Here is a 23,411-nt window from a genome sequence, read left to right on the forward strand (position 1 = left end):
GGGTGTTTGAGGTTACACTGATGTTTTTCGGACAGATAAATGAACAGGAAATGGCCATACATCATTTTCGAATCAAAACTATACACCTCATATTTTAACAGGGAAAATAAGGATCTAAATATGCATACGTGTTGTAGCATCATTATAAATACCTTGTGTTCTGTAACAGGTGAACTGTTCGTGATGGCGGAAAACGTACCGTGGTCGGATACAGCACTGTGGATAAACGCTCGGGTTCTGGCGCTTGGTGGTATGTGGAGACCGCCATGGCTCCAAGCAAAGTGGTATGTGGTGTACAGAATGTGGGTGCTCTTCACGCTGACCAGCTTCCTCGTCGCTCAGGTACAAGGCCTGTGGTACTTCTGGGGAAACATCGACAAAATCACCCATGACACGTGTCTTCTCATTACCACAATACAATGTCTTATTAAATTCTTTACCTTCGTTTTGAGACAGCAAGATTTTATCCGCGTGGTGCAGAAAGTAGAGGCTATGAGGAAAGAACAACTCAAAATCGACGACCCAGAAATAATCTCTATCCTTGATGCATCGTACAGATCGGCGAAAACTATTACACTGTGCATGACGTTTCTGGGGGGTACTGCACCTGGCGCCTGGGCCATCATTCCCACCATCATGCGGAAGTTCGGAATCTTTCCACCAGATAGGGAACTGCCGGCGACCGCCTGGTACACCAGCAGAGACACTGACAGTCCCAACTACGAGATACTCAGCACATTGCAGTACTTCAGCATGCAGTACGGCTTCTTCACTGGGGTGGCCCCGGACCTGCTGTTTGTTTCCATTGTAATTCACGCAGCTGGACTACTGGAGGTTCTGAACGCTAGATTGAGAAGTGTTGGGGATATGTATCGAAAGGGCAGCGTTAACACTCGCAAACCAGATAAGTCACCAGAAAAGCTTTCAGATCGCGTTTCCCCTGCAGAAATAATGTGGAAAGACCTTTGCATATGCATCAAGTACCATCAAGACATCATAGAGTAAGTACGCATTCGAAAGTAAATGTTAAATGTCTATGTGTGATAGTATGGTTTAGCGCTAAATATATTTAGACTGAATCTGTAATCACGATCTCCGTATGGCAACTAGAAAAGTATTGTTCTGTATGCTGTTTACATCTGCCTTACTGTTACAGATTAATTAATGAAACTGAAAGACTGTTGAGCAAACTTGTCCTTCTACAGTTCATGGGAGCAACTGTTATTATTTGCGTCACATTGTACCAGAGTTCTAAGGTACGTTCTGTGTCAGTCATTCGTGTGATAACTGCCGCTTGATGGTTTCTTATTTCTGTGTAATTCTTCAATATGGATTTCAGTGCTATAGATATACATTTTGTTTTTAATTTTAGACTGAAATTTGGAAAATCTTCCACTTTATAGAATACGGAGAACATCGCAGCACTACTGATGCTACAGTTATACTTAGGAATCATCATATACGAAATATTTATGTACTGCTGGTACGCCCAGGATATATTGTATCAGGTAAATCGCCGTATTAGATTAAAAGATTTATTCATATTTTCTAGCAGATTTTCTTTGTTAACAGATTGTGAATTACATTATGCAGGAAGACGTTTGCTGCTAAGCTTTAATTGACAAGACTAAATCGGTAAGATATTGTTAGGAAAACGGAGATTTGGTATTTCGTAATCCAAGTAACAGTTTTGCCTCATAGTTTCAATTTAATTACAGCCATGTTCGATATAAATTCTAGAATTACAGTCTAAACTTACCTCTTTCAGTTTATGTCAAAACAGAAATACTACATTCTATCATTCATTCACTCGGAAATTTAATGAACCTAAATTCTGAGTATATAAATGTCCCTTTCTGAGGATACTGATAAATGATTTTAACGTTGCTTCTTTTCCAGTTTTACGTGAAATCGGGAGGATATTATTATGCTGTTAACGACGTTGCGCAAGATGTTTCCGAGGAATAATTTATATTCTATTATAGTCCACTTAATTTAACAAGATCCTTTCACACTAAATAAGAAAGGGAGACGCTTGAGTCCGACGTCTGCACTTCAGGCGATTATTCACGAAGCGTTAGGGGTTTCCTGTTATGGAGCTCTAAGTTATTCAGAGAACTGCTGCCCAGACACACTGAAAACCCCAGATGCTGGCGAAAATAAGCAATTATTTCAAAAATCTGTGTTATAATTTTAGACAAGTTATAATATTTCCAAATACTATTTCATAACAGGTACAAATCGTTTGACAAATTAAAAGTGTCTCTGCATATTGAAATAATTTATAATAATCTCTTTTGATGTCATTGCAGAAATACATTGAAGAGCCAAAGAAACTGTTACACCTACCTAATATCGTGTAGGTCCCCAGCGAGCAAGCAGAAACTGCAAAACGACTTGGCATGGACTCGACTAATGTCTAAACTAGTGCTGGAGGGAAGTGACACCATACATCCGTAAGAATACGAAGGGGCGGAGATCTCTTCTGAACAGCATGTTGCAAGGTATCGCAGATAGGATCAATAATGCTCATTTCTGGGGAGAGCAAGCGGAAGTGTTTTAATTCGGAAGAGTGTTCCCCGTGCCGCTCTGTAGGAATTCTGGATGTGTGGGGTGTCGCGTTGTCCTGCTGGAATTGCCCAGGTCTGAATGCTCAATGGACATGAATCGATGCAGGTGATCATACAGGCTGCTTACGTACGTGGCACCTGTCAGAGTCGTATCTAGACGTATCGGGGGCTCCTGTATCATTCCAGTTGCGCACGCCCCACACCATTACAGAGACTCCACCAGCTCGCCCAGTCCCCTGTTGACATGTAGGGTACATGAATTCATGAGGTTGTTACGTCCATCCACTCAATACAATCCGTCACCAACAGACCAATTTCGGTAATGACAGGTCCAGGCGAGGCGTAAAGCCTTGTGTCGCGCAGTCATCAAGGGTACATGAGGGGTCCTTCGAATCCGAAAGCTCATATCGATGATGTTTCGTTGAAATGTCCTCACGCTGACACTTGTTGATGGCTCAGCATTGAAATCTGTAACATTCTGCGAAAGTGTTCCACTTCCGTGACGTTGAGCGATTTTTCAGTTGTTGATCCCGTTCTTGTGGGATCTTTTTCCAGCCGCAGCGATGTCGGAGATCTGATGTTTTACCGGATTGCTGATGCTGACGGTACACTTGGGAAATTGTCGTACGGGAAAATCTCACTTCATCGTTACCCCGGAGATGCTGTGTCCCATCGCTCGTGCGCCGACTATAACACCACGTTCAGACTCACTTAACTCTTGATAACCTGTCGTTTTAGTAGCAGTAACCGATCTAACAACGGCGCCAGATATTTGTTGTCTTATACAGGCGTTGCCGCCCGCAGCGCCGTATTCTGCCTGTTTACATTATCTCTGTATTTGCACACGCATGCCTGGACCAGATTCTTTGGCGCTTCTGTTTATGTAAGAGTTTAACACTAGATGTCATTTATTAGATGTGTCAAAATGCGTATTTCAGTTGACTGTATTTATGAAGTGCCTTTTTGTAAATCCGCTTCTACTATTTAGTCAAGTCGAATCCAATATTTGCCTAATTACTGGTACCTATGAATAAAGTTACTAATAGTAGCATAAGATTAATGGTGCAACCAACATTAGAGATCTGTGTGGATTGATAGTATCTACTCTATGTCCACTTGTCAGATGGTACATTATTTTACCTCATTTACCTCTCCCCTCCCCCACATCCACCAATGACGCCTCACTGTATAACCACACAAGCCATCCTACAGACTACAATACTTCATCCCAACCAATAAATAACAAAATTAAACTCAAAACAAAGTAAATTATTTTTAGGTGTAAATATTATTCACTGTTGCACAATACTTAATCTTCATTGGGAAGAATAATTACAAACAATCTGCCTTTCACGTATGTTTCTCTCTTGCTTCTTTCTCGTTTTCGAGACCTAGATGTGTTACGCGATGATTTGAAAACTTTTTTTATTCCACTGTATCGTCATTGTTTAACATAAGATCAGCTGCTCTCGATGGAACTTCTGTTCACAAATGGGACAAATGACAAACACCTTCAGACGAGTGGCACAGCGTCTTTCAAGTAGAAAGTATAAACTGGCTGACTGAAATAGTATTTTCACAGGTCAGAAGCTAAACAGAGACCCTAATATTTGGTGTGTTGTGTTCATATTTATAATCTCGCAGTTTCCTCGAGAATTATCGCAGAAGGAACTTTATTTTAATTTTTAATTAGCATATAAACTTTGACAAATGTAGACGTTTTTACAAATCTGGGAAGCAGATTTACAGGAATGTAGCATCGGTTTTTCAAATCACATTTATTTTTACTAAGGAATACACTACAATGCGTAAGTTTTATCATAAACATCTTTTCACAGAAATCGTTTTTTTGAAAAGGAAGTAAGTCTCTCAAACTGAAGAAAAAGAGGTTTGAGTTGAGATATGTCGAGCCTAATGTCAATAACTTTCACCTACGTAATAATTTTAGGCAATACATCCCTTGAACATATCGTAGCTTAATCATATTCGAGTAAATTAAATATGTTTCATAATGCTAACTAGATTAGTACAGTCGGGAGACATATAACTAAAGACTAAGCAGTGAGGTTTAGTGTTAGTTATGGAACACATTGATTGCACAGTACGCACTTAATAGACAGTACGAAAGAAATTTGATGTGCTGCTTGCATCGTTAACTGAGACTTTGGTTTTTTATTGTTTTCTATATTTTAAAATAAACGATGCGCAGACGAACCATTATCATTATACGTTAGTGATTAGGAATATGTGATCATATGTATCACAATGCAGTATAGAGGTGACTTACAGATATGACAGCGACCAACACAATAATGAAAAGTTATTTACTTGTCCCCTCCCCCCTCGCTCTTCCTCCATCCTCGATCAAGATCCATTAAGACGCTAAAAAGAAGTGACAGACCTGCAAGCTCATCCAAACATATAGAAAATATTTTCTTTTGCGATTCACGTAATAACGTTTTGAAATAGCTCACTACTTTTCAGAACTCTCGACTTGCAAAGTCCGCCTATTCCTGTAGCTGGCCGGGAGCACCACTAAAACTGCAGCGCGCCCTGGTGTTCATCATCTGCAGGACTCAGAGGCCACTCGGACTGACCGCCGGCAAATTCTACCACGTCTCACGAGAAACGTTTGTGCGGGTAAGTGTAACAAACTAAACTGTACAAGTGGCAGGATTAAAGTAAGAGAACAAGACAGCTCCTCATTATTCAAGCCAGTTTCTAGAGAACTGAAATTTTGACACACCTCGCTTCTTTTTCGTGCAGTATATGGTGCAATTGATTGCGGTGGTTTTATCACACGTATTTCCACATTGCAGCAGTGTTGCGTTAATTAGACGTGAAATTAGTAAGGAATGAGGTGGACACTGTGTGATGGACCAGCATTCAAAGCCAAGTCTCCGCCTGTCTCGAGCAATGTGGTTTCGCTTAGACCACCATATTACAACTCACCGACTCACTGAAAGTTTCAGATGGTCACTGGCTCGAATGGTTTATACCTGCTTGTGGCCGCATGCTGTAATGACATGCCGTGTTGTCGTAGCCTGGCGACAAAGCAGCCGAAGATTCAGTAGTTCAGTGTTTACTGGAAGCCATGAGGGGAAAATGCTCTTACGTGTAACTACAGTCATCAGACATCATACAAAAGCTGCAACTGGTCGTAAACCCATCGTCTTTGGATATCCACGATACCGAAAGGCGAAATGTAATGATATCGACGAGTGGTTAATGAATAAATAGATACGCGTGAAAACAGTATGCTCGGTTGAAGTGTGATTTTCATGCAAAAGTTATTCTTATAAATCTGAAAAGCATTATGAACTATGTCTCAGTTAGATGGGAAAATAAAGTTCACAAATGTAGATAAAATTAAGGGCGTGTAAGACGACTTTTCGAAAAGCATTACACACCGTAAGATAGATGCCGTATTGTGCCTCTCTTTATTGTTCCTAAAGGTGTACAAACTCTGAGCACAGATTTTTTGAAACATGTCTCCTCGTAAGTTAACGTGCTAGGAATCCACGATCTGCTAGCACACAAGAGTATGTTCAGTGCGTTCGTGGTTTGCAGAGATCAGATCGTTTCAAAATGAGGACGCATGGAGTGATCGATCACACACGACAGCAAAGAACTGATGGTACAGGTAGACAGGCAGCTAGCCTGCTCGGTATGGGAGACTTGTGTTCCAACGGCAGGGCTAAGTCAACACACCGTCACCAATGCTTCAGAAACAGGACACAGTGATGGATGGCAGTCACTCTAGTCCTTTTGTTTTTTTATTTTTTATTACCTTTCAACATTTTAGTACATACATACGTAACTAAGCACTGAATGCAAATACAATTAGCCTTTTAAAAGGCGATTTCCGCAAAGGAAATATTTTTAGACTGTGTCCAATAGTTTTTGTTCAAGCAGTACTTTAAGTAAAGAGTTCATTTCCTTGCAGTAAACTGTTCAATTTCCATCAGTGAACCACAGGATAAATTAGTAACTTGTGTACAGATTAGAAGAGAAACTGAAGAAGCAAGGGAAAAATGGATGAAACAGAAATGCGACGAAATAGATTAAGTGGAGAAAGAGGGAAAGTATAAAATGATGTTTAGACTGGCTAGTGAGATAGTTTTTGAACGTAAGAAAAGAGAAATAACATGGAAATAGAAAGAGCGAATGGTTCTCTGGCAGAAGAAGCACAGGAGTTTTTGAACAGATGGCAAGAATATATTGAATGTCTGTATAAGTGGGAACAAATACAAAGCGAAATTTAGGTTGAAGAGGAGCAATATGTGCTGGAAGATGGAAAGGGATTCACCATCTTGGAAGCAGAAGTAGAAAAGGCGCTGATGGAGATGAAGAATAGGAAAGCATGTGGAATAGATGATTTGCCAGCAGAACTGTTGAAGAGTCTGGGAAATAAGGCAAGAAAAGAAATAGTCTACCTCCGTAATGAGACATATGACAAAGGGGAATGGCCTGAGAACTTCCTTACAACTGTTGTGATACCAATAGAGAAAAAGAGAAACACTAAAAGCATCGGACCATCAGTCTAATTTCTCACGCAGCTAAAGTATTGCTGAGAGTGTTGAATAGAAGGCTATATGGCAAGCTGGATAGAGGTATTGCAGAGGAGCAGTTCGGAATTAGAAGAGGAAAAGAAACAAGAGATGCTATTGACTTGTTAAGAACTATAAGTGAAAGATATACGGAAAAAGGAAGAGAAATCTTTGCTGTTTTTATAGATTTAGAAAAGGCTCTTGACAGAGTTCAGTGTAACAAGCTAATGGGTATTTTCAAGAGGTAAGGAGTAGATTGGAAAGATAGACGACTGAAACAGAATCTATATTTACACCAGAAAGTGAGGATAAGGATGGGAAATGAAGTGCTAGAAGGAAGCAGCGTTGGACGAAGTGTTAGACAAGGATGTCGCCTTTCTCCACTGTTGTTTAACTCATGCTTGGAAGAGATTATTGCGAAAGGCTTAGATGAGGAAAGAGGAATATGTATTGGTGGAAAGAGAAAAAAGAATGTATAAGATTTGTTGATGGCGTGGTATTAGTGGCAGAAACTGAGCGGACAGTGAATAACATGCTGAAAGATCTGAATGAAGCTTGTGTGGAATATAGGATGCAAATACACACAGCAAAAACAAAGACGCAGACAGTCACTATTAAAATAGTACAATCTACCGTTAGCCAAGTAAGTGCATTTAAATACCTTGGAATCACAATAACTGAAGACTTGAGATGTCACCAGGAGGTGAAAACTTGTATTGCCGCAGCGAAGGAGACATTCAACAGTAAGAGGAGACTCTTATGTGGCAAATTAGATAAAGGTCTAAGGTAAAGGCTTGACAAATGTTTTGTCTGCAGTGTGGCACTATACGGGGCAGAAACATGGACGCTGAGACGAGAGGATGAAAAAGGTTAGAAGAATTTAAGGTGTGGATGTGGAGGAGAATGGAAAGAATAAGCTGGATGGAAGGAGTGAGAAGTGAAAGAGTATTAGAAAGGGTTGGTGAGAGAAGATGTCTGCAGAGGGTTGTAAGAGAAAGGAAAAATAACTTGTTGGGACATTCATTGAGAAGGGAATGCTTGCTAGAAGATGCTTTGGGAGGATTGGTTTGTGGGAGAAGACTGACTGAGAAGAAGAAGTGAAAAGGAAATTATGCAGACCTGAAGAGGATTGCAGAAGACCGCACAGCCTGGAGAACTACCATGTGAAAACCTGCCTTTTGGCAGAACGCTGATGATGATGATGTATACAGATGGCAATACATGGATGTTATAAAACAGTCTTTTAGAAAGTTTAATATTCCTCACACCAATGCATTAATCTACAATAGGCTGGCTCGTTTTCAAATCTTTAAACATTCTTGTTGAAAGATTCTTTTTGTCCTGCATGTAAGTACAGGCAGTTGATATTTGTAAAGGTAGAGACAGGAGCTATCAAATTTCAAGTAGTACCCAACTATTGTTTACAACGTAGCCATCTCTGGAAAGCTGTGAAACAGAAATTTTCGTTTCTGTCTTTATGTATTTTTCTTGACCTTTCTCGTAACTAAAAAGAATAGTGCCACGTTAATATGGCAATTGTTATTCGTCTTCAGGTAACATAGAATAATTCTGTAAGTTTTACTGGTTTTCCATGTACTTATGATACGTTGTTTTGTACTAAGTAGTGAAATAAATTGATTCATCTGTACCATAATTTTCAACATGTCACCGTACGTGTCAACGTAATCTGTGTGTCATCTTACCATTACATGTTCCATATATGTACAGTGTTCTTCAAGTGTCGTATAAGGATGATTGATAATAAGCAGCGGTGTAACCTAAAATCCTAATGATTGCATTTTGCTTCCTGATGGGATAACGTAAGTTTTCTGGTCTAGTTAATTCCATGGCGTCAACGTTGTGCGGAGCCATGCGGTCAATTATCGACAGTCTACTTCGCATGTGTGCCGTGAAGAGTCCGGCAGTACAACAGGTGAACCTGGGAACTGCGGTGCCCATGTGACCGCGTATCGTACAGGCGGGATTCGGGCTCCGGTGGGTGTTGTGGAGCTTCTAATTGGTCGGAACTTTGTCGTTAATGATTAGTTTCCACGACAAACGGATGCATGATGGAAGTACAGAGCTGTGGATACTTCGCCAGATAGTATTTCACTTGGTTTGTGTGTATTTTTGAAAGATTATTTTCTCTACCATGTGTTGTGAAAAACTATAAATTTACGCTTTAGTATAAGTTGGATGATTGTTATCAGCTTCTCGTATGTAACTGAACTCACAGTAGTATAATATAACATGGCGGAAGATTATTGGTATCATAGCTTCGTTAATTGGTGGCATTATACTGGATAGATTCCAGTTCAGCGTTAAGTTCTTAACTGAGCTTGGTGTGTTATTGTTGATTGAAAAGGTCCGACACCTATGTCTGGCAATCCCTCCTCGTGAGGTTGGTAAATTCAAATTCTTAAAGCTTACTTTGAAAATTTGGACTCTGAGGACGTACCAAGAGAACGCTTTCTGTATGCCTTCCGCTAGGTATTTGAGACTTATAGTATTTGACCCAGCTATACATTCTGCTCCCTATAGATATTCTGACCTTGTGTACTCTTTGCAGGAGATCTAATTCCCTGTCAGGGTAAATGCATGTTGTGGCTCTGATCTTGTACAGCATGTCTGTCTAGTCTTTCGTCGCCATCACGTCTGATACTGCGTCCCAGTAGTCTTTTCCAGAGATTTATGTTGGGCCCTCGTTCCAAACCAATGGAGATGGGTAACACTACCAATGCTTTCTCCTACGTGGAGCAATGCCGTCTTTCTCTTTTTTAGTTTCGCAGCGGTGGCCGCTTTGAAGTCGTTGACAAGATTCTTCACTTCCGTCAGATTTGCTATGGATCGTACTGCCAAGCAGACGTCGTTTGCATAAGCAGCGCAAGCCAGTTTTTCCTTTCAGAAGTTGATTCCAAGTGATCGCTGGGTTATGCATACAAGTAAGGGTTCTACCGCGATGGCATACAACGACACTGACAGGGGGTCTCATTGACCTAAGTGTAATTTTGTCAGACCGGTGGTCAGTAATCAATTGACGTGATAGAGATTGAAAATGAAGAAACGTTGGCCGAAACCCATCTTCCTCAGTACTTTAATCAGATACTCACGGTTTATGCGGTCATACGCTTTTCAAAGCCTAAAAATAGATGCGCGCATGGGTCTTTATTGTCCGCCAGCGTACAGACGATATCCCGTACTTCTCAGGCAGCCGATGTTACATTGCGCTCAGGTGCCGCATCATATTGGTGATCTCCTAGCATTGTATGCAACACTGGCTGCATTCGCTGTTTCGCAGTTCATGTTACGATTTTAAAGTCTGAGTTAAGTAAGGTGATAGGTCGCATTTCATGTATGCTTTTGGTGTTTCTTTTTCTGGGTAAAGGCACATGTCATTAGCAAGTTGAGTTAATGTTGGCGTCAAGATATTCCAGTAGTGTTGATAAAATTCCGCGCTAAGAGATTTTCGTTTCGTAGCTCTGACCACGGCTTGTTTAACGTCGTCTTCACTGAATGGGGCATCAAGCGTTTCATTGTCGACACGCGACAATACGGGAACTATTTCATGAGAATTTTGCTGAAAAATGCGTCACTGGTGTCCTGCATGTCGTTAAGTGCTCTGTACCAGTTATACACTTGTGGTGAGATATCGCGCTGTCTTATAGCTACAATCCCCGTCCCATTAACAACCTCTACAATTAGTTTCGCTCACTGCCGCCGCAATGTTCGTAAAGTGTGGTATAGTGGCGCTGTTTCTTCTGACACGACGTCCATTGGTTTGGGTCGCGTTATCGTGCCTTGCATTTGTTTGCGATACAGGTTCAGCTGTGATGTCGGTGGTGTGGTATAGTGCTCGGAGATATGAGAAGCAAAATTCTATTGTTTGTTTGACCGAATAAGACTTCTGATAAGTGTAACTTTTTCTGTTGATCCATGTTTCGCTTTAGTTCTATGTCGCCACCTTCCAGTAGTCGATCTGTATTGAGTTTCGGAACGCTTTACTTTCTTCCATGCCCGATCGATGTCTGCAACCAGTTGTTTGTCTTGCAGCAGGCAAATGTTCATTCTCCAGTAGCCTCTCCCACGAAACACTTCTAGGCGTTAGAGGTTTATGTAGTATTGATGGTCAGAAAAGCCAACTGGAGCAATACCGCTGTTCACTGCATTGTGGCTCAAAGCGGCAGAAACGTCTATGCGGTCTATCTGGATGGCTCCATTACAGGCTATGTGTGTGAATGCGACGCGGTTCCCGGTATTTTTTCCCTGGTGTGGAGCACTTTCAGTCCAGAAACGAGGTGGTCGAGTTCTGTGAATTTATTAAATTTCAGTGTTTGAACTTTTTCAAATAAAATCACACCCTACGATAGAATTCGCGGCATATTCATTAATGAGAAAAGCACATAATTTTTATAAAAGTAAGAACGTTCTTTTCGACGGTTATTGCCGGATGGTGCGTGTATGTTGACAATCTGAATGTCACTGATTCGACAGGTTATACCCCGTCCATTAGTCAGGCGTTTTATATTCGAGAGCTGGATCCCATCTCTTAATATGATTGCGACTCCTGTGTGGTCCTCTTTGCTGATGTACCTTGCTGTTGTTGTCTTCAGTCCTGAGACTGGTTTGATGCAGCCCTCCATGCTACTCTATCCTGTGCAAGCTGCTTCATCTCCCAGTACCTACTGCAACCTACATCCTTCTGAATCTGCTTAGTGTACTCATCTCTCGGTCTACCTCTACGATTTTTACCCTCCACGGTGCCCTCCAATGCTAAATTTGTGATCCCTTGATGCCTCAAAACATGTCCTACCAACCGATCCCTTCTTCTAGTCAAGTTGTGCCACAAACTTCTCTTCTCCCCAATCCTATTCAATACATCCTCATTAGTTACGTGATCTATCCACCTTATCTTCAGTATTCTTCTGTAGCACCACATTTCGAAAGCTTCTATTCTCTTCTTGTCCAAACTAGTTATCGTCCACGTTTCACTTCCATACATGGCTACACTCCAAACAAATACTTTCAGAAACGACTTTCTGATACATAAATCTATATTCGATGTTAACAAATTTCTCTTCTTCAGAAACGCTTTCCTTGCCATTGCCAGTCTACATTTTATATCCTCTCTACTTCGACCATCATCAGTTATTTTACTTCCTAAATAGCAAAACTCCTTTACTACTTTAAGTGTCTCATTTCCTAATCTAATTCCGTCAGCAGCACCCGATTTAATTTGACTACATTCCATTATCCTCGTTTTGCTTTTGTTGATGTTCATCTTATATCCTCCTTTCAAGACACTGTCCATTCCGATCAACTGCTCTTCCAAGTCCTTTGCCGTCTCTGAAAGAATTACAATGTCATCGGCGAACCTCAATGTTTTTACTTCTTCTCCATGAATTTTAATACCTACTCCAAATTTTTCTTTTGTTTCCTTTACAGCTTGCTCAATATACAGATTGAATAACATCGGGGAGAGACTACAACCCTGTCTCACTCCTTTCCCAACCACTGCTTCCCTTTCATGTCCCTCGACTCTTATGACTGCCATCTGGTTTCTGTACAAATTGTAAATAGTCTTTCGCTCCCTGTATTTTACCCCTGCCACCTTTAGAATCTGAAAAAGAGTATTCCAGTCAACATTGTCAAAAGCTTTCTCTAAGTCTACAAACGCTAGAAACGTAGGTTTGCCTTTTCTTAATCTTTCTTATAAGATAAGTCGTAGGGTAAGTATTGCCTCACGTGTTCCAATATTTCTACGAAATCGAAACTGATCCTCCCCAAGGTCCGCATCTACCAGTTTTTCCATAAGTCTGTAAAGAATTCGCGTAGTATTTTGCAGCTGTGACTTATTAAACTGATAGTTCGGTAATTTTCACATCTGTCAGCACCTGCTTTCTTTATGATCGGAATTATTATATTCTTCTTGAAGTCTTTTCCGGACTGAGGGCCTAGAACCGCGAGACCACTGCGGCCGGCTAGAAGGTTTCAGATAGATTATATAATGGTAAGACAGAGATTTTAAACCAGGTTTTAAATTTTAGGGTATTTCCAGGGGCACATGTGGACTCTGACCACAATCTATTGGTTATGAGCTGTAAACTGAAGAAACTACAAAAAACTGGAAATTTAAGGAGCTAGGACCCGGATAAACTGAAGGAAACAGAGGGTGCAGTGAGTTTCAGGGAGAGCATTAGGGAACGATTGACAAGAATGGGGTAAGGATAGTAGTAGAAGAATGGGTAGCTTTGAGGGATTACGTAGTGAAGGCAGCAGAGGATCAAGAAGGTAAAGGACGAGGGCTAGGAGAAATTCTTGGGTAACAGAAGAAATATTGAATTTAATTGGAGAAAGGAAAACATATAAAAACGCTGTAAATGAAGGAGGCAAAAAGGAATGCAAACGTCTCAAAAATGAGATCGACAGGTAGTCCAAAATGGCTAAGCAGGGATGGCTAGAGGACAAGTGTAAGGATTTAGAGGCATATATCACTAGGGGTAAGACAATATTGCCTACAGGAAAATTAAAGAGACCTTTAGACAAAAGAGAACCACCTGTATGAATTCAAATGGTTCAAATGGCTATGAGCATTATGGAACTTAACTTCTAAGGTCATCAGTCCCCTAGAACTTAGAACTACTTAAACCTAACCAACCTAAGGACATCACACACACTCATGCCCGAGGCTGGATTAGAACCTGCAACCGTAGCGGTCGCGCGGTTCCAGACTGTAGCGACTAAGACGCTCGACCACCCCGGTCGGCACTTGTATGAGTATCAGCTGCTCAGATGGAAAACCAGATATAAGCAAGGTAGAGAAAGCAGAAAGGTGGAAGGAATGTATAGAGGGTCTATACAAGGGCGAAATACTTGAGGACAATATCGTGGAAGTGGAAGAGGACGTAAATGATCATGAAATTAGTAGATATGATGATACCTGAAGTGTTTGACAGAGCACTGAAACACCTAGGTCGAAATAAGGCTATGTAGTTTACACTTAAGCGCCTGATGGTGGGTTCATCGAACCAGTTTCACACTATTTCTCTTCTGTTCGTCTCTGGAAGACTGTACAGGAAAACAGAACTATTAAATCTTCCCGTGCGAGATCTCATTTCTCTTACATAATCAAAATTCCTATGTAAATAGATGTCAAAAAATATTTTCGCGTTCAGAAGAGAACGTTGGAAAGATCTTGCCGCAGCGGTAAACGCCATTGGAAATTGGAAATGCTCTTAGGTCATCGGACCCTAAGCTTACACACCACTTAATGTAACTTAACTAACTTACACTAAGGACAACACACACACTCATGCCCGAGGGAGGACTTGAGCCTCCGACGGGGAGAGTTGCACAGACCGTGACAAGGTGCCCAAGACCGTGCGGTTACCTGGCGCATGAAACGCCATTGTTTCCACGATTGCCACCTCACACCCACCATGTAACCATGACACCTGTCCCCTATTCAGCGGTAGTACAAAACTACTTGCTTTTTTAACTTTTTCAATATCCTCCTTCGTCAATCCTATCTGGTAAGGATCCCTCACCACACAGCAGTACGCCAGCAGAAGATGGACAAGTGAAGTGCAAACAGGCTTTTTTTTATCTGTGCCAATAATAGGCAGTCTTTGGTTTGTCTTCCCCACAACTTTATCGATGTGACTGATTCAGTTTAAGTTCTTCTTAATTACAATTCCTAGGTATTTATTTGAGTTGATGGCCTGTAGATTTGTTTGTTTGATTTATTGTGTAATCAAAATTTAACGAATTTCTTTTAACACTCTTGTCAATGACCTCATACTTTACATTATTTAGTGCCAGTTTCCACTTTTCTCACCACATGGTTACATTTTCTGTATCATTTTGTAATTGGTTTTGATCATCAGATGAATTTACTGATTGATAGATGACAGTATCATATACAAGCAATGTCAGACGGCTGCTCAGACCGCCTCTTAAATCATATATATAGATTAGAAGCAGCAGAGGGCCTATAACCCTTTTGGAACGCTAGGTGTCGCTTCTGATTTCCGTCAGATATTACGAACTGTACCCGTGGTTAGCCGGCACGGTAGCTCAGCGTGTTCGGTGAGAGAGCTAGCTACCCTCTGTATTAAAAAAAAACTGAGTTGATGGATCAACAATGAACTTCAATGGGTGTCAGGGGACGTCCGCCACGAACAATTGCAACGAACTGAAACGAACAAAATGAGACAAAAAAAAGGGGGTAGCGCCTTTGATTCATAATCAAAACGTCTTAGGTCCCGGGTTCGATCCCCGCCACTGCCTAAATTTTGATAAATAATCAGCATTGGCGGCCGAAGACTTCCGGCCTTGTCAAAGGCGGAGGAGCGGATAGAGGTTCAGGGCACTCTATTATCCTAGGGGTGGGAATTTGCCCCTAAAGACGGAAGAATCAGCAATGATCAACGACATGAGGATGCAGAAGACAATGGAAACCACTGCATTAAGGACACGTAACGTGTATCCACAGGACATGGGGCCTGTAGTTGAAGAAGTGTCATCATCATCTTTCCATTGGCAAAAGATTCCGGAATAGTCCCCCATTCGGATCTCCGGGAGGGGACTGCCAAGGGGGAGGTTACCATGAGAAAAAGATTGAATAATCAACGAAAGGATAATGTTCTACGAGTCGGGGCGTGGAATGTCAGAAGCTTGAACGTGGTAGGGAAACTAGAAAATCTGAAAGGGGAAATGAAAAGGCTCAGTCTAGATATAGTAGGGGTCAGTGAAGTGAAGTGGAAAGAAGACAAGGATTTCTGGTCAGATTAGTATCGGGTAATATCAACAGCAGCAGAAAATGGTATAACAGGTGTAGGATTCGTTATGAATAGCAAGGTAGGGCAGAGGGTGTGTTACTGTGAACAGTTCAGTGGCCGGGTTGTTCTGACCAGAATCGACAGCAGACCAACACCGGCAACGATAGTTCTGGTATACATGCCGACATCGCAAGCTGAAGATTAACAGATAGAGAAAGTGTATGAGGATGTTGAAAGGGTAATGCAGTATGTAAAGTTGGACGAAAATCTAATAGTCATGGGCGACTGGAATGCAGTTGTAGGGGAAGGAGTAGAAGAAAAGGTTACAGGAGAATATGGGCTTGGGACAAGGAATGAAAGAGAAGAAAGACTAATTGAGTTCTGTAACAAGTTTCAGCTAGTAATAGCGAATACCCTGTTCAAGAATCACAAGAGGAGGAGGTATACTTGGAAAAGGCCGGGAGATACGGGAAGATTTCAATTAGATTACATCATGGTCAGACAGAGATTCCGAAATCAGATACTGGATTGTAAGGCGTAGCCAGGAGCAGATATAGACTCAGATCACAATATAGTAGTGATGAAGAGTTGGCTGAAGTTCAAGACATTAGTCAGGAAGAATCAATACGCTAAGAAGTGGGATACGGAAGTTGTAAGGAATGACGAGATACGTTTGAAGTTCTCTATTGCTATAGATACAGCAATAAGGAATAGTGCAGTAGGCAGCACAGTTGAAGAGGAATGGACGTCTCTAAAAAGGGCCATCACAGAAGTTGGGAAGGAAAACGTAGGTACAAAGAAGGTAGCTGCGAAGAAACCATGGGTAACAGCGGAAATACTTTAGTTCATTGATGAAAGGAGGAAGTACAAACATGTTCCGGGAAAATCAGGAATACAGAAATACAAGTCGCTGAGGAATGAAATAAATAGGAGGTGGAGGGAAGCTAAGACGAAATGGCTGCAGGGAAAATGTGAAGACATCGAAAAAAATATGATTGTCGGAAGGACAGTCTCAGCATACAGGAAAGTCAAAACAACCTTTCGTGACATTAAAAGCAACGGTGGTAACATTAAGAGTGCAATGGTAATTCCACTGTTCAATGCAGAGGTGAGAGCGGATAGATGGAAAGAATACATTGATAGCCTTTACGAGGGTGACGATTTGTCTGAAGTGATAGAAGAAGAAACAGGAGACGATTTAGAAGAGATAGGGAATCCAGTATTAGAATCGGAATTTAAAAGAGCTTTGGAGGACTTACGGTCAAATAAGGGAGAAGGGATAGAAAAAATTCCACCAGAATTTCTAAAATCGTTAGGGGAAGTGGCAACAAAACGACTATTCACGTTGGTGTGTAGAATATATGAGTCTGGCGACATACCATCTGACTTTCGGAAAAGCATCATCCACACAATTCCGAAGACGGCAAGAGCTGACAAGTGCGAGAATTATCGCACAATCAGCTCAACAGCTCATGCATCGAAGCTGCTTACACGAATAATATACAGAAGAATGGAAAAGAAAATTGAGAATGCGCTAGGTGACGATCAGTTTGGCTTTAGGAAAAGTAAAGGCACGAGAGAGGCAATTCTGACGTCAAGGCTAATAATGGAAGCAAAGCGAAAGAAAAATCAAGACACGTTCATAGGATCTGTCGACCTGGAAACAGCATTCGACAATATAAAATGGTGCAAGCTGTTCGAGATACTGAAAAAAGTAGGGGTAAGCTATAGGGAGAGACGGGTCATGTACAATATGTACAACAACCAAGAGGGAATAATAAGAGTGGACGATCAAGAACGAAGTGCTCGTATTAAGAAGGGAGTAAGACAAGGCTGTAACCTTTCGCCCCTACTCTTCAATCTGTACATCGAGGAAGCAATGATGGAAATATATGAAAGGTTCAGGAGTGGAATTAAAATACAAGGTGAAAGGACATGAATGATACGATTCGATGATGAAATTGCTATCCTGAGTGAAATTGAAGAAGAATTAAATGATCTGCTTAACGGAATGAACAGTCTAATGAGTACACAGTATGGTTTGAGAGTAAATCGGAGAAAGACGAAGATAATGAGAAGTAGTAGAAATGAGAACAGCGAGAAACTTAACATCAGGATTGATGGTCACGAAGTCAATGAAGTTAAGGAATTATGCTACCTAGGCAGTAAAATAACCAATGACGGACGGAGCAAGGAGGACATCAAAAGCAGACTCGCTATGGCAAGAAAGGCGGAGAGGAAAGGAACATGTGGAAAACACTGATAACGAGAAGGGACAGGATGATAGGACATCTGCTAAGACATGAGGGAATGACTTCCATGGTACTAGAGGGAGCTGTAGAGGGCAAAAACTGTAGAGGAAGACAGAGATTGGAATACGTCAAGCAAATAATTGAGGACGTAGGTTGCAAGTGCTACTCTGAGATGAAGAGGTTAGCATAGGAAAGGAATTCGTGGCGGGCCGCATCATACCAGTCAGTAGACTGATGACAAAAAAAAAAAGGTATTGTGGTATTTAGTCCGACAGGATGTAATGGATCTAGTCACAAAACTGAGATGATGCTCCACTGGCAGTTGCAATCTAGTTAGATGCTGCTCGTGAGGTACGATGTCTTTAGCCTTTTGGTAGTATAAAAATATAGAATCAAATTGAGATTGCATGTCGATACCACTCCCTCCCTCCGTGAGGATAAAGGGCTAGTTGTATTTGACAAGAAAGATATTTTCTGAAACCGTGCTAACTATGAGTTAACAGATCGTTTTCATAGAGGAAATTCATAAAGTTCGAACACAGTATAAGTTGCAAAATCTTACTGTGATTCGACATCAGTGATACTGATCTGTAATTCATAGGATTACTACTCCTTCCTTTCTTGACTGTGACATATGTTACTTTCCAATCCATCGGTACTGGTCTTTCGTCAAGAGAGCGGTTGAGTTTTAAGTATGGAGCCTTTAAAACGGTATACTCTGAAAGGAATCTAATCTGGACCAGAAGACTGCCTTCATTAAGTGATTTGAGCTGCCTTGATACACCGAAGATATCTACTTCTAAGTTACTCGTGTTGGCACCAATTCCTGAGTCGACTCATAGAATGTTATTTCGTGTTCTTCAGTGAGGGAATTTCGGAATAACGTACTTAGTAACTCCCCGTTAGTGGCACTGTCATCGATAACGTTAACACCACAGTCGCCCAGTGAAGGCATTGAGCGTGTCTTGCTGAAGGTGTACTTCACGTACGACCAGAGCCCCTTCCGATATAGTTTCGTCGTAAAAACTATTAAAAGCATATCTTATTGAAATTCATGTTAAATTTAGTGCCTGTGTTTTCCCGTGGGGGCAGTGGGGGGGGGGGGGGAGGCAATCAGGTCCTCTGGTTCCTCTCTAGTCATTTTAATCTCCATTTCTGTCTCTACTATTTATTTTAATCAAGTCACATCTGGTCCACGCTTAGGTAGTCAGTTCGGAAAGAACAGAGGTTGACTCTTAGGAAGGCTTCAAGCGAATTGTTACATGCTTTTTTGAATACGTATACGAGGGTTGGAACTTTAATAGTGGCAACTACTTATTTACAGCTCGTACAAAATACATACGTGTTTCAAAGTTATACTCACTTTCAAAGTAGTCACTAGCATTATGTATAACCCGTTGCCAGCGATGTGGAAGTCGTAGGATACTCTTAGCAATGCCAGTCGAGTTGACAGTTCGAGCGGTGTGGTCCATTGTCCGACGAATTTGTAGCACTACTGAAGCGAATGCCTTGAAGTATTTCCTTCAGCTTATAAATCGAGTTGAACTCACGACAGCTTGAGTCAGGGGAGTGCAGTAGGTGGTATAGCACTTAGCAGCCCCATCAGCCAAACAAATCATTAACAGCTTGCACTGAACGTGCTTGAGCGTTGTCCTGCAAAATGATGATCAGATCCCTTAGAAAGTGTTGTCACTTCTGTCTCTAAGGTGCTCGTAGGTTGTGTTCCAAAAATGAACAGCATTGAGACAGAAATGATGACACTTTCTGCAGGACCTGAGAATCATTTTGCAGGGCAAACGCTGATGCACGTACAGTGCAAGCTGTTACTGATTTGTTTGACTGATGGGGCTGCTAAGTGCTATACCGCCTACTGCACTCCCCTGACTCGAGCCGTCGTAAGTTTAATTCGATTTCTAAACTGAAGGAAACACTTCATGCCATTCGTTTCAGAACTGCTACAAATTCGTCGGGCAATAGACCACGCCCTTTGAACTGTCAACTCAACTGGCACTGCTAAGAGTACCCTACGACTTCCACATCGCTGGCAACGGGTTATACACAATGCTGGTGACTACTTTGAAGGTCAGTATAACTTTGAAACACGTATCTATTTTGTACGAGCTGTAAATAAATAGTTGCCACTATTAAAGTTCCAGCTCTCGAATCTTGCGTTTATTTTCGAGGGTTGTGCACGTTATAGCATTCAGTATAGCTACAAACGGCATTGTTGTCACTAATCCCTGTATCCCTTATGATGATTCCTATTTGAAGGGAATTATTTGTTGTTATAAAGTCGAATATGCTTTCGCAACCATTTACAGTCAGCGGGATCGTGAACTAGTAATTTTTCTATATTTCGTCATTTAGTCTCAAACGTGAAGCTTAACTGCATGTAGAACATGCTACATTTTTGTCATATAAATTTTGTTTCGGCTTCGAGTGGAGGGGCGTGGCATGTCACGAGATGATCAGACTGACATCATAAATGGGGTGGGTGTGTCTCGTGACACGACAGGTAACAGGGCTGGGGTGATCTGCCCCTACCTTAGGGTTTCGAATTTCTTGCCGTCTCCATTGACTGCAAAGATAGGACAGGTGCTTCACCTAGACCGCCTCGTTGATTATAAACGGTCACGGTCCAGCTGTTGCAAAAGACATACCGACACCTTAGAGTCCGCTGGTTGCGTATGGCGCCTTCAACTCATGTGGTTGAGCTGCTGCTTTCCGCAGTAATGCGCAAAAAAACAGTGGCTGCAGTAGGACATGCAATGTTGGTGCAACTTGTTGACGGCAGCAAGTTTGTTTGTTGTTATTATAAAACAGTTGGTTGACCTGAGGCTTACTGATATGCATCACAATTTTTTTAAGCGCTGTATGCAATGCTACGCCTAGGAAGCTCATATCGATATCTTTATATTTTGTGGTTTTCCTTGTTTTCTCAAGTTCGCCCCATTTAAAGCCAGATAATGTAATTTGTCTGTGTTACATGCGTGAGAGTAGGTGCACTATCCGTGTGGTGGCTGGTCCCCTGCAGGCAGGGAATGGCTTAACGTCTGGCGCAGTGATGGTTGTTGTTGCGCCACAACGATTCGACACTGTTCACTTGAGCAGGATGTGCACATGTTTACTTTTTTCCAGACGACTGCGACTTTCTCACCCAAAAATCCCGTGCTTCAGAATACCAAATTCACTGCACGTGCCTCAGACGTCTGTCTGGATCAGGGGTATACCCTCTAGTTTTCATTAGTCGCGATCATCCTGTTAACGATGTAATACTAGGTGCTGAGTACTTCTGGAGGTAAGTAAAGAGCCGAGACATATTGCAATCCGATGTGTCACTGGAACCGTGAGAATTTTGCCTCAGAGATATTCTTGTGTGGGATACCTCTCGCAGTCTCATACAGCGTCTTTGCACCTCTCTCTCTCTCTCTCTCTCTCTCTCTCTCTCTCTCTCTCTCTCTCTCTCTCTCTGGTATCAAATGCGCTTCGTTATATGTATCTCTTCTGCAAGTGGTTCTGTGGCAATTAGGCGAGTGTAGGTCGTATCTCACTTTGATCTACGGACACTGTTGCTAACACTGGTCGGTGTTAGTCGAACAATGCAGCTGAACTACTTCCCAGTATGATTTAAGATGCCCTGCGTTCAGGAAGAATGGGGCCAGTTAAGGGTGCTGAAAGTTCGTCAGGTCTCGCGTCGCTCTTGTTTTCCGTACAAGTCACAGGACAAGAGAAACAGTATCGTATCAAGCCTAGCAATGTGAAAACTCGTTAGTTTGAGACACAAACGGCGTGCACAGAAAATTCATTGTACAGTGTAGTTCGAGCTACGGAATGTGTTATGATTCGTACTGAGGACAATACCAATGTAAAAAGGCAGACTGAACATATCCTTTATCCATCGTTTGGAATATGAAGTCTAACCATGAATTAAGTTTGTAGTTACAATAGCAGCTTTTCTGCCATAATGTTAAGTGTGTACACAATTTAGTGCATTCTGTGTAATACTTGTATAGCAATTTTCAAAAGAAGTTATTATATTCGCATGTGAGTAAAGATTCTTACGCCCACAAATACAGCGGACGTGTCCTTCATACCACTACAGTTGTTACATTAAGTATTGTTGTGTTAGATGCCAACCGGTTCCTACAATTGTAATAAACGATTAGGTGCGAACTGCAGAGTTACCAAATATACTTTCCGAAATACATTTCACGGAAAGACTTGATCTTGTTTCTGCTCCTTAATTAATGAAAGGGACTTGTACTGCATTTGTTTATTTGATATTTGTAGATTTCTCTACTGACAGCATCTTCAGTTACCTGTGGTAAGCAATTCTGTGTTTTATGTTTCAGTTGATGAGTGCTTCGTACTCCTACTACGCTCTCCTCAACCAGGTGAACGACAAATGAACAGTACGTGTCACTTCAGGCAAATTACATGTGTTCAGACCAAGAGACAGAACATTGCAAACATGAGCAGAATCTCTCGACAGTCATTGGTTTGCTGGCGAATATGAAATGAATATGGTTTTTACGTTTCTTCTGCGTACGGTACATAAATAATTTTTCATTTCATTTTTGAGTGCACTCTGTATGTTGTTAAAGGAAAATAAATCTGCTACTACAAATTCAGTAATAAATTCACCATAGTGTGACAACTTTTAGGTCACATGTACTGTAATGTATAATTTCTGTATATTGACATATAACAAAAATAAAACCGTTTGAGCACAGCCAAAAATTACTGAAAATGTGGTTGCATACCGAATTCCGAATGATTTCTTTCAGTATTTGACAACTGCGTGTCGTTTCATAGGCATCGATATACTCAAGAAGGTTTAAAAAATGTTGATTTCAGTAATAAAACGCATCACGGTTACGTATCTTTTATGCTTGCCACGATGTGTCTCGAGAATCTATTCTTATTGTGCAATTAATTAAAACATTGTTTCATGTTATGTTCGGATATCTGATGTTCTGACTTTCTTGCCACACTTTCACCTTCTTCTGCTTTTACTGCTGCTGGAAAATCGGACAAAATAACAGTGATTTTGTTAATGTGCTAATGCTGGAAAATAGTTCTTTTGTGTGTCTCCTTACTGGTACTGTGATTCTTTATTATATCGACGTCTAAGCACATGGAAACCATCAGTCACACTGTTTATTTATATGAAGTCAAAATATGGTGCAAATATATTTGGATATTATTTCTTCCAAAAGAGCTCCAATACAGTTATAAATGTTACAATTTTCGTAATTAAGT

General features: G+C 41.2%; 1 protein-coding gene across 1 annotated transcript; it reads left to right on the forward strand.

The window, feature by feature from the left end:
• The first annotated feature begins 252 nt into the window (after positions 1-252).
• Positions 253-22,558, forward strand: LOC126282185 (odorant receptor Or2-like). Its single transcript, XM_049981716.1, has 5 exons — positions 253-1,001; positions 1,157-1,256; positions 1,404-1,508; positions 5,055-5,210; positions 22,502-22,558. Exons 1-5 carry the CDS (start codon positions 253-255, stop codon positions 22,556-22,558), a joined length of 1,167 nt encoding a protein of 388 aa, XP_049837673.1.
• Positions 22,559-23,411: the final 853 nt, after the last annotated feature.

The sequence above is a fragment of the Schistocerca gregaria genome, chromosome 7 (assembly GCF_023897955.1).
Source record: "Schistocerca gregaria isolate iqSchGreg1 chromosome 7, iqSchGreg1.2, whole genome shotgun sequence".
Classification (NCBI taxonomy): Eukaryota; Metazoa; Arthropoda; class Insecta; order Orthoptera; family Acrididae; genus Schistocerca; species Schistocerca gregaria.